Genomic DNA, 16,128 nt, shown 5'->3' on the forward strand with positions numbered 1-16,128 from the left:
ATGTTCACAAGTTCGGTTCAGAATTTTTCCTATAAAACAAAGGTTTCAAAGGCTTTGAAATGTCCTGAGGAAATGAAGGATTCTAAGTTCATTTTTCTCTATAAATTTAATTTTTGGTGGATTCTTTCTATAAAAGTAGGAACTCAACTGCTGGATAAGACTTTTCAGATGAATTGCTTGTTTAAGTCGATGCCATGAGATTATTTCACATATTAGAGAAAAAGTTGGTGACAGGGATAAGCCATGAGTACTCATTGCAGACCTACATGGTAAGTACAAACTTCTTTTGCAGATCAACTGTTTCAACTTACTCTCCAAAGCTGCCTTGATTTTAAGGAGAATAAAATAGAAATTGCTAGAAATACTCAGTATTTCATAATGTGAAAGAGAAACAGTGTTAATGTTTTGCAACTTAAAACATTGGCTCTGTTTTTTCTCTCTCCACATATGCTACTTGACCTGCTGAGTATTTCTAGCATTTTCTGCTTAATTTCACATTTCTAATATCTGCAGTATTTTACTGCTAGATTTTTACTTTAAGATCCAAAATGGTAATTGGTTTATCATTGTCACATGTACTGAGGTACAGTGAAAAACTTTGTTTTGCACGCCATCCACACCGATCATTTCATCACATGTACATCGAGGTAGTACGAGGGAAAAGCAATAATAGAATGATGAATATAGTGTTACAGTTACAGAGAAAGTGCAATGCAGGTAGACGATAAGGTGCAAGGCCATGATGAGGTAGATTGTGAGGTCAGGAATCCATCTTATTGTACAAGAAGTCTGTTCAATAGTCATAACTGTGGGATAAAAGTTGTCCTTAAGCCTGGTGGTACGTGTTTTGAGGGACTGCACAGCAAGTTATTGTAAATTATCTGGTACTTTCCTGGATTCCTCCATTTCTCTCCACTGGAACTAATGGACTTGCTGTTCCTGTGCAAATTTCAGCATGCAGATTTCCCAGAGTAGGTGCTGTGAAATTGCCCCGAGTTTAAGATTGAGAAATTGCCAACAAAGAGTGGCCAGCAAATTTAGGACTTGTGCATTTGGGCAGGAATCCCAAACTTGATAGCACTAATGTGGAGAAATGCCAATAATTTCCAGCAAGTTCTGGCCCAAGAAATGTTTATTATTGCAGGTTTAACATCTTCTCTATTAATGTGAATATACTTTTGTACTTGTATGTTTTTCCTACAGTCTTTGACAATGTAACATTGTAAATGAAATATTTGTTGAATAGTTTTAAGATTTGCTTGAGATACTGTGTTACATCACATTCTTAAACTTCAAATCAGTTATACTTAAGTGGATCATTTAATAAAAAAGCAGAACAAGTATCCTAAATTGTGTGAAAAACAAAAGAATCAACAAACTTGATGTCAGTATTTCTATAATGAAGCAATTCCATTTGAGGGGCCCATGAAAGGTACTGTAATACTGGAAATCCCCTCCAGTGATGGAAGGATAATTTTATGAGGAAGAAGTCTCTACACTACAGACATTTTCTATAATACACACTAACAGCAATTTCCTGACATTTATACTGTGCTGTGCATAAATAGTGACAAGGAGAATCAATATTCAGAAGCAGAAGGAACGGTTAATCTCAAACATCTGCTCAGGTTTAACTAGTCTGAGAAATTGACAGAATTTTTTAAAACCTGTATCTATTGGCATTCAGATATCATAGACTTACTTTGCATGTAATTTACTGGTGAAAGACAGTGAAAAACTACAACACTTTCATGTGTCTTTGTTATTTATTAGAAAGGTTATACATTATTTGTGACTTTTACAGCACAATTCAGGCCCTTCGGCCCACAAAGCTGTGCTGAACATGTCCCTACCCTAGAACTTACTAGGCTTACCCATAGCCCTCTATTTTACTCAGCTCCATCTACCTATCTAACAGTGTCTTGAAAGACCCTATTGTATCAGCCTCCACCACCATTTCCGGCAGCCAATTCCACGCACTCACCGCTCTCTGAGTAAAAAACTCACCCCTGACATCTCCTCTATGTCTACTCCCCAGCACCTTAAGCCTATGTCCTCTTGTGGCCACCAATTCAGCCCTGGGGAAAAGCATCTGACTATCTACCCCATCAATACCTCTCATCATCTTATACACCTCTATCAGGTCCCCCCCATCCTCCGTCTCTCCAAGGAGAAAAGGCCGAGTTCCCTCAACCTATGTTCATAAGGCATGCTCCACATTCCAGGCAGCATCCTTGTAAATCTCCTCTGCGCCTTCTCTATGGCTTCCATATCTTTCCTGTAGTGTGGCGACCAGAACTGAGCACAATACTCCAAGTGGGGTCTGACCAGGGACCTACATAGCTGCAACAATACCTCACGGCTCCTAGATTCAGTTCCCCGATTGATGAAGGACAATATGCCTTCTTAACCACACAGTCAACCTGCGCAGCCACTTTGAGCGTTCTATGGACTCGGACCCCAAGATCCCTCAGATCCTCCACACTGCCAAGAGTCCTAATATTAAGAGCATATTCCGCCAACATATTTGACCTACCAAAATGAACCACTTCACACTTATCTAGGTTGAACTGCATGTGCCACTGCTCAGCCCAACTCTGCATCCTATCTATGTCCCTCTGTACCCTCTGACAGCCCTCCAAACTATCCATAACTTACTAACCCACCCGTCCACTTCCTCATCCAGGTCATTTATAAAAATCACAAATAGTAAGGGTCCCAGTACAGATCCCTGAGGTACACCACTGGTCACCGACCTCCACTCAGAATACGACCCTTCAACAACCACTCTTTGCCTTCTGTGGGCCAGCCATTTCTGGATCCACACTGCAATGTCCCCTTGGATCCCATGTCTCCTCACCTTCTCCATAAGCCTCACATGGGGTACCTTATCAAACGCCTTGCTGAAATCCGTATACACTACATCTACTGCTCTCCCTTCATCGATGTGTTTAGTCACATCCTCAAGAAATTCAATCAGGCTCGTAAGGCAGGACCTGCCCTTAACAAAGCCATGCTGACTATTCCTAATCATATTATACCTCTCCAAATGTTCATAAATCCTGCCTCTCAGGATCTTCTCCATCAGCTTACCAACCACTGAGGTAAGACTCACCTGTCTATAATTTCCATATAAAGGAATTACACAGTCTAATAATAATTAAAGCAATTATATGAGCTGCAATTCAACTTTTACATATAATTCTACAAACTTTTTGTTTTAAAATTTTGATTTTCCTTTCATATAAAGTACACATGACACTTAAGATGAAAAATACATGTATCTTGTATGATGATTGGAAGAAAAGTCATTAAATAACATCCAATCTTAAGGGACTGCGTCTCCAATCCCAGCAGTTATCACAGCTCAGCAATAAGTTTCCAAGATAATTATGGATAGGCATAAGAAACTGGAGCAGGAGTAGGCCACTTGGTCCTTGGAGCTTGCTCTGCCGTTCATCAGCATCACAGCTGATCTTTGACTTGCCCTATCCCTACATCCCTTGATTCCTGTAATATCCAAAATTCTATCAATCTCTATTTTGAATTAATTCAGTGACTAAACCTCCACAGCCCTCCAGCACAGAGAGTTCCAAAGATTCACCACCCTCTGTGTTAAGACTTTTATTTCGTCTCAATTCTAAATTGGCCTACCCTTTATTCTGAGACTGATCTCTGGTTCCAAACTCTTCAGCCAGGGTATCCAATCAGTCAAATTTCAACTAGATCTTCTCTCATACTTCTTAACTCTAGAGAACACAAACGTATGACTGCCATTCTTTCTTTGAAGGCACGGCTGGGAAACAGCATGGGCCTTTATCAGAAAAGCAGGCAGTAATGCATGGAAGGTCTGCCCAGGTGCTCTTTAAAAGAACAATCCTTTACCTGGACAACAGTTGCAGAATATATTATAAAGACAACAGGGGGTTCTTCTCCAGAGAGATGATAATAGTTTTTTGTGTGTTGGACCACATCTCTTAGCATTTTGCAGCTGGAGGCCTTTTATTTTCTTTGCAAAAATGGAGAGGGTGGGGAGATACAGTGAGTCTGCTTCAACATTTGCCAACCTACTATTCATATTGGGTGACTTAAAACCACCCCCCTGCATTTGGTGCTCACAAGGTAGTCTCCTCTACAATGGGGAAACCAAATGCAGATTAGTGAAAGCCCTGCATTCAGCTGGCAGGAGTGACCTTAAGTTTCTATTTACCTGCCACTTTAATTAACCATCCCACTCTGACCTTTCTGTCTTTGGTCTCCTGCACTGTTCCAAAGACGCTCAATGCAAGTTTGAAGAACACCCCATCATCCATCTGGGCACATTGCAGTTTTCTGGACTCAACACTGAGTTCTCGAACTTTAAATAATTCACTCTCTCTTTCTGTCTACATCAGAAATTTCTATTTCTCCCTGTCATAATTTTGGTTCAGTTTTTTGTATAGTCTGCCCTGCTGGCCATGTCCCACAGTGGTGGGCCTTATCAGCAGGAATGATGAAACAGCTTACAGAGAGGAGGTGGCAAGGCTGGCGGATTGGTGCTCAGTCAACAATCTCTCCTTGAACATGGGCAAAACAAGAGAGATGATTGTGGATTTTAGAAAGGCTCAGGCTGACCACTTACCCCTGTGCATCAATGGCATCATTGTACAGAGAGTCAGCTGTTTTAAGTTCTTGGGAATACATATAGCAGACGACCTTTCCTAGTCAACTAACATCTCTTCCCTCACCAAGAATGCACAGCAGCGTCTCCACTTTTTATGGCAGCTGAAAAGAGCAAACCAGCCCTCCCCCACCCTCACTACATTCTACAGAGTGTCCTGACTAGCTGCATCTCTGCCTGGTATGGTAACTGTAACATCTCTGACCGTAAGTCTTTGCAGAGAATTGCGAGTACAGCGAGAAGATCATTGGAGTAACTCTTCCCTCCATTTCGGATATCTACAATACACGATGCACACGTAAGGTTTATAGAATTATAGACAACCCTTCTCATCCCTCCCACGACCTATGTGTCCCACTGCCATCTGGCAAGCGGTAACCGGAGCATCCGGGCCAGAATTACTAGATTGCTCAACAGCTTTTTCCCCCAGGCTGTCAGGCTCCTGAATACCCTGATAGACAAATGCCGCATCAAAAGCTCTGGTTTGCACAACGGCATATAAGAATTTTGGCTGCTGCTGAACATGTTTATACAATGAGTACAACACACTGAGCTTGTATTTCTCTTGTCCAACTCAGTTTTGCACTAACTCTGCACTAAATTTGTATTTTGTATATAGCTTTTTTTGCACTATTTGTACTTGCACTATTTTTGTTTTGATTTTTTGTTGTGTTCATTGTATGTCTTCTGTTCTATGTATGTCCTCTGTTGTGAGAGTCTGGGGGAAACCACATTTCATTCCACCATGTGTTTTTATAGCATGGATGAATGACGATAAAGTAACTTGAACTTGAACTCACCATTTAAGATAAGATATTTATTTATTAGTCACATGTACATCGAAACACACAGTGAAATGCATCTTTTTGCATTACTGAGAAAGCGCTGGGGGCAGCCCTCAAGTGTTGCCACTCTTCCAGCGCCAACATAACATGCCCACAGCTCCTAACCTGTACATCTTTGGAATGTGGGAGGAAACCGGAGCACCCGGAGGAAACACACGCAGACACGGGGAGAACGTACAAACTCCTTACAGGCAGCAGCCAGACTTGAACCTAGGTCGCTGGCACTGTAATAGTGTTACGCTAACCACTACACTCCACATTACATAGACAAAGAAGCTTAATGTGCTTGTAACTACTTCAATTAACCCACCTGCACTCACCCTATCGGAGATAATCCGTTTGATCTACCCATCCCTCTCCTCGACCTCTGCCCAACTGAAAACTAACTTGTTTTCTTCTCTCAGTTCTGACACAAGGTCTCAGATTGAAATGTTAGGTGCTTTTCTTTCCACAAATATGCCTGACCTGCTGAGGGTTTCCAGCATTTTATATATTTATTTTTAATTTCCAGAGATCTCAATTAAGTTACATAATCAAATTATATTTATGGATAATGCAGACAATGTTAATTTTCTGCACCACCAGTAAAGCTGTGTGAAAAACACAGGCAGCTTTCCTTTCAAGACCATGGTCATACATATGTTGATTGAATAAACTAGCTGCTTGTGTTTTCAATTAGTTCCTTAAACAAATGCTTCTTCAAAAGGAGTAGACACCCAAAGTTGGAAATCAAAGCATTTCAAGTTTGGGTGTGAACCCCATTAGAAGCAAGAAAATCTGTCATCTGAATATTGAGTGGGCCAATTGGTTAGAAAGGGGCGAGGAGGTTGGGATACGAACATGGGTCATTCAACTGAAGTATTTTATGTGGAGCACTTCTCCTGGCCCCACAGAAATTTGGCAAAACAAATTCTTGTCCTTAAGTAGTTACCAAGTATGCAACACATGTACCTGAAAATTACAAATGGTGCTGTATGGTCAGTCCTTGCAAGAGGGAAAAGCGGAAAAGTTGGAGAGGGTGAGAAAAGAATTCCGTTCGTATGTATCAGGTGGTTTTGTTTCACTGAATGATGAGTCACCCCAGGTGCCAGTGAAAATTCTTAGAGATACTGGGGCTAGTCAATCTCTCTTGCTGGACAGTGTTTTAAATTTTGGTGAAGAAAGTGACACTAGGTACCCTCACTGGAGATAGATAGATGTAGTATTGACCATTCAAGGGCCTATTTAAAAATTACATCATGAAGTGTCAAAGGGTGACTGAAGTGACCTGTCTAATTTTTCAGAGCTAATCATCTGCTTTACAGAATTCTAGCTCCCCCATTTTAACATCATTGCAAAAGAAGTGTACACTGCATAGCATAGCTATAAGCATAGATAGGACAGAATTACTATTTAAAACCATTAAAGTATCTGAAAAAAATTCTATAATTTACAATAGAATTATGTGCATAAAATAACATGTAATTATCATTTTGTTCATATTCTGTTTATAAATGGTGCAAATTCAAACAATTTCCAATCCAAAAGGCACCACTGCAAATAATAATTTTGTAGATTTGCAGATCTACGGAAACTGTAGGCATTGAATTAACAAGAAATATTTACAAAGGCAGTTTTAAGCTACCTAAAGTAAGATTGTCTTTGAGAATAGATACAATAAAGCATTAAAGCTACATAGAATCCATTATGATGTTTTATCATATAATTTAAAAATTGTGCAAAACAAATATCCTTTTAAGGTATGTACCTTATGATGACTTTCTTTAAACTGGGACATATTTAAATGCGACATCAGAAATTTTGCTTGGCATACAACAAACAGGAGTTAAGAGGGATGAACTTTATTGTTCATTTGCATCTTCAGATTCCACCCTTAAGAACAACTCTCGTTTACTCAATAGAACAAAACGTCTGAAAATCTTGTAAAACAATTTTGGTAAAGCAAGATCCTTTTCAGGGATAGTAATAGAAGTGCAAGGGGAAAAGTTTATTTTACCCCCCCACCCAAAAAAATATTAGAATGTGGAATATAACATGTTAAATGGTAGCTGGAGTTATAGCAACCATAACAGATAAATGGGAAACAAACAGATTCTTCAGAAAATTCATAGGGAGAGGGAAAGGACAGAGAGATGGAATTACAGTAGATGATTCCAAACTATAACTAGCCCATAGACAATGGGTTGAATGGCCTCTTTTGAATTTTTGAAATCTGTGATTCTTTGGAAGTTCTTTTGACACTTTGTAACTTTCTGTTTTGTTTTAGTTCATTATTCAATGTTGAACTGACATTCCAGATACACACTGCAGACAGAATCCAGACAGAACAGCCTCTCAATACACTAAAAGTTTTTTTTTCTGAGTTATTAAAGGTGCTGCAATATTAATGTTCTGTCATTTGATTTCAGTTACATTGCAGATTATACATTTATAATATGTTTCAAGTAGGAACTAACTTAGAATGACTAAGCAAATTGCTACTATAATTTTTGTGTCATCTGTGCATATAGTTTACAATAACCTAACAATAACAAGGGTACCAGAGTGCTGGAAGAGAAAGAACAAGGAGATTTCATTGTGAAAGCTGTAGCATTTACTGACAAAAGCAAATGACAATAAATACATTGGAAACATTTATGCTACACTGGATGTGATGCTGCTACGCTGATGTATTTAAAACCTTTGGTCCTCACAACTGCAAAAACTGATCTGTGAAATAAATGGTGTACATACTTTGACCCACATCTTCTGGTTATTCCCAAAACTGGCCTTCCCAGTTCCTACTGGAGGAAATTAAAAAGGTACTGGGAAGGATCACTGTGCTGGGACAAGTAGGCATGGTGCACTTAATATTGGGGCCTCAGGCCTCCTTTACAAGACATCAGCGAACTGAAAAAAAGAGCTACCAGGCTAATCTCAAATTCCTGCACTTGACCTATAGCCCTGCAAATGCATGGCTAGAAATCCACAGCTCTTTAAGTACACATCCGTACTTTTTAAATGTGATGAAGGTTTCTACCTCTACCACCCTTTCAAGTAGTGAATTCCAGACTCTGAGAGTTTTTCCTCAACTCCCTTCTAATCCTTCTATCAAGTTTATGCCCCCTTGTTTTTGACCCCTCAGCAAAGGGAAATAGATCCTTTTTATTAACTTTGTCAAGGCACCTCATTATTTTATACACATTAATTAAATCTCCTGTCAGCCTTCTCTCTTCCAAAGAAAACAGTACCAGTTTATCCAATCTTTTCTCATAACTAAAAATTTCCAGTTCTTTCAACATCCTTGTAAATCTCCCACAAACACTCTTCAGTACATCAACCCCCGCATTATGGCAGTTTGGGTAACGGAAATTTACCACAAATCACTACCAAAGATTTTGGGATACAGAATAATTCACTCTTACAAAATTTATATTACAAAAGTAAATAATTAAACACAAAATTTTTTTCAACTAGCATTTCTTGCTGCACACGCAGATGATATGGCTTAGCGTTACAAACTGTTTTCTAGGAATGCAACTCCCCTTAATGCGGGGGATTGCCTGTACTTTCCTGTAATGTGGAGGCCAGAACTGTCTGCGGAATTAAAATTGTGGCTTTAATATATGTTGTATACAGTATACATGTTGTATACACTTCTAGCATAACTCCACTCAGCTCTTAAATCCCATGCCTCAGTTAATAAAGGAATAAATTCTGTACACTTTTTTAACCAAATTATCTACTTATACTGCTATCTTTAAAAACCTGTTGACATACAGCGCAAGATCCTCTGTTCCACCATTCTTCCCAATAGTCCTCTATTTACTGTATATTCACTTGCCTTGCTGTACCTCTTCAAATGCATTAGCAAGTTGAGTTTATTGTCATATGCACAAGTACGCTGAGGTACAGTTACAATGAAAAACTTGCTTGCAGCAGCACAACAGCCATGTAGATTCAGACAACACACAGAGGCAAGTGCTCTTCTCATTTACCTCACACATCTCTGGATTAAATACCATTTCCACCCAACTGACCAGACCAACTACATCCTGTTGAATTCACAAGCTCTCCTCCCTGTCAACCATTGGGATTTTTTTTAATTTCAGTTTGTTTTATACAGGCTTAATGAATATCCAACATCTGTTTCATTCATTTTAGGGGACTCATTTTTTTGCCTTAACCATTATAGTGAGCACATGCCCCATGTATCCTATTGGATATTTAGAAGCTTGTATCATGCCTTGACCTGGGACATGTTTTCAAATATTTATGCCCGCATATTGGTACATCAACCTTCATCCCTTCGACCTTTTTCTTTATGGCTCCTTTGATTTCCTAACTTCGAGGCTACACAAGCGTAACCAAGTGAACACTTACTTTAAATAACTCATCATTACCAGCTAGAACTAACTCAATTTTCCACTATTTCCTTATTGCTAAAAAATTGAATCAAATTAATGCAATTGGACTTCTACAACCATTAGATGTAATTTTCAAACTTTTGGCATGGTTCTAACATTTCATTTTAATTTATTTTTCAGGATCTGATGGTCACTGACAAGGTCTGATTGCCCCCTGTCAAGATGGTGGTCACACCTGAGGGGCGAGCTTGGCCATCCAGAGCAGCTTAAAAAGTCAACCACATGAGTTGGGTCTGGAAATGCACATAGGCCAGACCATTAAGGATACAGATCTTCTCTCCTGAAGAACATTAGTGAACTAGATGGGTTTTTATAACAATCTGGTAGAATTTTGTGCTTCATCATTCCTGGGGAAAGTTGTTGTGCTTCCAAATTCCGGATTATTAACTGAATTTAAATTCTACAGCGGCCATAGTGGGATATGGATTCAGACTTCTCAATTAATATTCCCTGCCTCTGGATCACTAATCTTGTTTCTTAACTGTTCTCCATGATCGATCCTCTAATGTTGTATGAGCAGCAGATAATGTCTGGAGACTGTTTTCCCTTTGCCAGAGATACTTACGTTTACTCCCATGAATCAGTGGAAAAGGGACAGGGAAACTAGTGGTGCACTTAGATTTTCAGAAGGCCTTCAATAAGATGCCACAGATGAGGCTATTAAACAAAATTATAGCACATGGGATTGGTGGTAATACGCCGGTATGGATTGAGGACTGGTTAATGAACAGAAAACAGAGAGTTGGGCTAAAGGTTTGATTCTACCGTTGGGAAGTTGTGAGCTATTCCAAGTATTTGGAGCAGGGGCCCTAGATATTAACAATCTGTAACAACAGTTTGGATGAGGGTATCAAACGTAATATATCCAAGTTTGGTGATGATAAAAAGCTGTGTGGCACTATGAATGGGATTCTATTGAATCACCACAGAAGATGTTACAATGTCATGTGCGACGTAATACAAGTTTTTAATGTTATTATCCATCACTGCCTGTTGGTCTTCCTCAATTTGCAGCACTCATATTAAAGGCCATGTTAATGACACTGCACTTAAGACAAGAATTTACATTTATATATAATTTATTTTCTTATGATGCTTTAAAATGAATCATAGACAATTATTTCTGTACTGTAGTCATCTTTTGTTAAGCTGACAAACACATCAATCAATCTGTACATAGGATGTCCCCAGAAACAACAATCAAGATGAATCTGCTTTGGTGATGTAAGCTAACACATCAAGAAAACCCTTTGCCTTTGCGCCCCCGCCCCCAAAATAATGCCATAAGTTTTTTGAGATCATCGGAACTGGCTGATTGAGCCTCTGCTTTGCATCTCAACCAAAAGACCACATCTCCTTCGCTGATGCAAAAGCTTGCATTACATTCTCAAGTCATGTAATGGGACATGAACCCACACTTTTTGATTGAGTGGTGAGTGTGCCACTGCTGAGAACAAGCTGACTCACAGAAGTATTGTGCTAATGTCAACATACTGTAAGAACTCAACTCCTCAAAGCAGTTGAAAAATAGACAATATTGGAAACATGCTTTAGCTCAGGCACTATCTGTTTATCTATATTGAGCTGAAATGCTAACATTTCATTTTCTGTTTTCATATGTTTTCCAGCATCTATAGTAAACTCGTATGACAAATCGGAAGAGCTGCTTTAGCCTCCCAGATATTCTGTCCAGTGGCAGAGTTTAAGATATGCATATGACTCATTGGGTCAGGAGGACAGCTTAACATGAATGTTTAAAGAGGCTCTTCTGCAAATATAGTTGTAGTGAAAGTGTTGCTCTTTCACCACAAAAGGAGGAAATGCAAAAAAAAAGTGAAGATTCAGAAAATTGAAATACAGACCACTGACCTGAAATGTTGACTCCATTTCTCTCTCTTCAGATGTTGCCTGACCTGCTGAGCATTTTAAGTTGTATCTCTAGCTGCAGAAGTTCCACCCAGGAAATTAAGTGTTTTGGCATGTTTTTACTGTATTAAGGCTGCTATGTAAATATAAGTCATTGTTTATGTAGTGAATCTAGTAGTAGAGTGATAAATCAATAACCTCATGAGGAAAGCAAACACAGATATACTGGACACATATACAAAAGTGTTAGATCTGGAGATGATGTTGTCCAGAAGGTTCTTCGGAAGTCAAGAATGAGGTGCAGATCTTATGGTTACAGCGTTTTATTAGATGTTCATCATACTGTAGTACAGGTCAGTCAGGGTAAGCCTATACCAGCATGGAAGGCAGTAAAAAGAAGTAACAAAGAGCTTGACTACATGCTCTTCCTCTATACTGCAAACCATCCTGAACTGGTTTAGATAAGGAAACCTGTGAACAGGTACTGACTGAGTCACACTTCAGCTCTGCAGACAAAGAAACTACAAAAATATAGAACCAAATATACTACAAGTTACTAAGAGCTTACTGATAAACAGGTGATTGTACGAACATATAAGTACGTGTAAAGAAAGCTAAAAACTACAAGGAAAAACACAATAAAAACAACAATCTGGACCCTAATCCAACAAAAGGTATTATTATCTATTCCATATGAATTGCAATCCAAGTCCAGTGCCTGGGGCTCTGAATTTAACTATTTGAATTCATATTTTTTCTTTAAATTTGTGGATTTGAACTAAACCTTGACAACATTATTGAATTGGAGGAGACACCGTTATTTTTTCTTACATTACACCATGCCGGCCGTTCTCAGATCCTTGCTCAATGGTAAATTTAAACATTAAATATTATTATTGGGGAAGGGGGGACGGGCTTAGGCAGTGAGTTCAGAAAAGCTGTTAAATAGGTTTAAATAAAAAAAAGTTAGTTTTGCTATGTAGAATATCATGTCTTTCCTTTGAACATAAATATGCTGCCATGCTTCACTATTTATGATGTTTATATAACCAGTCTCACAGATCTCAACCCAAAGATGATATATTTGACCATATTTTACATTTCCGAGAGGTCCTATATTTATAGTCATCAGGACAGCCTTGGCAATAACAAGCATTGTAACAATGATGTATTACATTCTAGAAAAATAAACACAAATGCACTTCCCTGCATCTTCTGCTTTTTCATTCTGATAACTAATAACAACCAAATAGACCACTACAATGATGGAAACTGAGAAACAGCTTGCTGATTTCCTTCTATCTAGAATAGTGCTTATGTGGAACATGTATTATGCCGATGCTTGTCCCACATAAGCACTACCCTCTGTGTGAAAAACTTACCCCTCAGATCTCAATTAAATTTCTCCCCCTCACCTTAAACCTGCATGCTCTAGTTCCAGACTCCCTTGCCGTATGAAAAAGACTGACCATCTATGCCCCTTATTACATTATAAGGTCACCCTTCAGCCTTCCAGTGAGAATAAACCCAGCCTATTGAATCTCTCCTTCTAACTACAGCCCTCCATTCCTGGCAGATATTTTCTGCACTCTCTCTATTGCTATCACGTCCTTCCAGTAGTATGGTGACCAGAACTGTATACAATACTCCAAGTGTGGTCTAACCAGTATTTTGTACAGCTGCAACATGACGTCCCAACTCTTATTCTCAGTTCCTTGGCCTATGGAGGCAAGTATACCAAATGCCTTCTTCACTATCTTATCCATCTGTTTCTCCATTTTCAGGGAGCAGTGGACTTGAACCCCAAGATCTCTCTGTTTATCAACCAATTTCTCTTCAAATATCTTTCTGACAATATCTCGATTTTATTGTGAGGAACTGATAGATATAATTACTATGCATAGTCATGTTTTGATGAACTAAAAATAAGGGCAATCCAATTTCCAGGCACATATTTTCTAATAATCTTCTATGTAATAGATGTGGAATGCACCATTCATCTAGAATTTGAGGTTATGCAAACAGTTCTGGAGGAAGATCAAGTTTAACTCAGCTCTCCTTACTTTACAAGTTGGTGCGCAATAATAACATATGGGAATGTGCCTTTCCTCTGCTTGGACAGCTGTATTTCTTAACCTATTCTGTCCCAGATGTTGAAATGGTACTCTACATTGAGTCAATTCTATAGTAAGTTAGGGCCACTTAATTTTGATCCTGCTGTCACCTTTCCAGACAACCTATTAGAAAAATGCATACACTACTTTCATTGGCATCTCACTTCTGTGACACCTGCCTTTCATTGATTTCAAATTTGACAATTTTGGCCTCTATTAGTTATTCTATTAACGATGGAATTGCTTTCTGACAGATATTTGTCAGGACACTGGGGGAATTCTCCAATTCCACTTGAAACAGTGCTTTGGGATTTTTTTTGTCATAATTTTTTGTAAGTTCACACAGCCAAGAGAGTACCTTAGTTTACAGTTTACACCTTGAATGTGGCAGCACAGCTACTGTATTGCACTGGTCAGTTTATAATCTTAGTCAATCCTGTGAAGTGGGGTTTGCATCAACGAGTTCTGACTCTGAAAATGATCATGGCTAAGCCTAGCTAATATATTATAATTAAGCATCGAAAGAAATTCTTTTTACATTAATTTCTTTATGACAGTGCACACTGAGGTGTTGGTAATATTAATCATAATCTTGGTTAATTTCATAGTGAGTAATCTTAAGTAATAAATGTCTTTTCTGAAATGTATCTCAATGATTAGCAAGTGCAAGGGGTGGTGCAGCAGTTAGTGCTGTTGCCCGACAGCTCCAAGGTCCTGGATTTATTCCTAACACTGGGGTGCTGCGGTTTCTTTCCTTATTCCGAATAATTAGTAACTGTAAATGACCCCTTAGTGTAGGGCAGTGGCAAGGGAGTCAAAGGGGAGTTGGTGGACATATGAGAGAATATGTTGCAGGGTTACAGGGAAATAAGGAGATGGGGAATAGGACTGATGGGATTGATTTACTGGGGCCACCTTGGACATGATGGGCAAATGGCCTCCTTCTGTGTCATAAGAAAGAAGTGTAAAAAAGGTATACCTCAACTTCTTAAACAATTGCCAAAAAAAATTCAAGTGTGACAATAGTACAAAAAAAATCCCAAATCCTTTGAATTTTGATTTACTATCCACAGTTGAATTAGCATATATTCACTGCCATTACTTCTTATGTCATATGACAAAGACAGCTTTTGTTGTGATTAATTGGGAGGTCAATAGCAGCTGTACAGTGAAGAAGGCATAGTAGTCTATAAGGCATGGAGGCTTGACAATAACTATTCATTTTATTATAAACTTGACAACTGTAGGCACACTGTTGACAGCTGTTATTGTTTTTTTTATAAAGCATTAATGGTCCATGCACTGAATTCTATTGATGCTCAACTAATGTTTTAGAGAGAACTAATAAAAATACAAATTTAAAATGATAGCTATAAAATCCAATAATGTAATAATGTAGAGGAATATGAATCAGCTTTATTCCTTCAAAATTAAATAATTAAAATGTTGAACAATGAAGTGAGAAAACTGACTTACATAATTTCTATTAGAGAACCTTTTTCATAGTCTAATAACATGCTAGTTTTACAGAAATTATAAGTTACATCTTTCATCATTCTCTCAAATTTCTTTGAGCTAAACATCCATTGTTGTGTACAGGGTTCCAAGCCCCTGATGCTGAGACTGTAAAATCAAAATGCTACAAGCACATAAGAGGAACTTGGGTCCTTCCTGATTTTCTCTGATTGTGGGGAAAACAACCGGCTTCTGCATACACTTCCTGATAACGACATTTAATTGTTAATAAATCCAGAGCTCTGTCTGATCTGATCTAAGTTCTGATCTACACTGCAAAGACACTTCATTGGCTGTAAATCACTTTAGAATGTCTTTTATTATGAAAGACTTTATATAAAAACCAGTCTGATCTTCTACGATCAGCAAACAGGGGAGAAGATGCTCAGTCCTGGTCTGTGAATTGATTATCACTTTCAATATATTAAATAAAGGAATGAAGTTCAGGAGTGAATTACAAGTGTTAAAGCCATATTTTATATCAGGTTAGCTACTTCTAATTTGAAAATATCTTTGTTGTTAAGTGATTAGTTCAACATTTATTAATTCTTCAGGTATATTGGATATGGTAGTGCAAAAGTTATTATAGCTGATTCATTTTTGCAGCACTGCTTTTCCCTCTTCTACTTCAAACTTAACGCGGCATTTATGTTATATTTTAACACTATTGTACTGGTACTGGTTGGAGCGATTTGAGGTGGGAACTCAGTTTTGTTGCTGAT

General features: G+C 38.4%; 1 protein-coding gene across 1 annotated transcript in view; it reads right to left on the reverse strand.

The window, feature by feature from the left end:
* Positions 1–16,128, reverse strand: part of brip1 (BRCA1 interacting helicase 1) — a 394,954-nt gene that overhangs the window by 111,076 nt on the left and 267,750 nt on the right. The window contains exon 22 of the mRNA XM_052035938.1: positions 4,866–4,938. Within this exon, the coding sequence (XP_051891898.1) occupies positions 4,866–4,938 (73 nt within the window). The remainder of the gene's footprint in view (positions 1–4,865; positions 4,939–16,128) is intronic.

The sequence above is a fragment of the Pristis pectinata genome, chromosome 21, assembly GCF_009764475.1.
Source record: "Pristis pectinata isolate sPriPec2 chromosome 21, sPriPec2.1.pri, whole genome shotgun sequence".
In the NCBI taxonomy this organism is placed as follows: Eukaryota; Metazoa; Chordata; class Chondrichthyes; order Rhinopristiformes; family Pristidae; genus Pristis; species Pristis pectinata.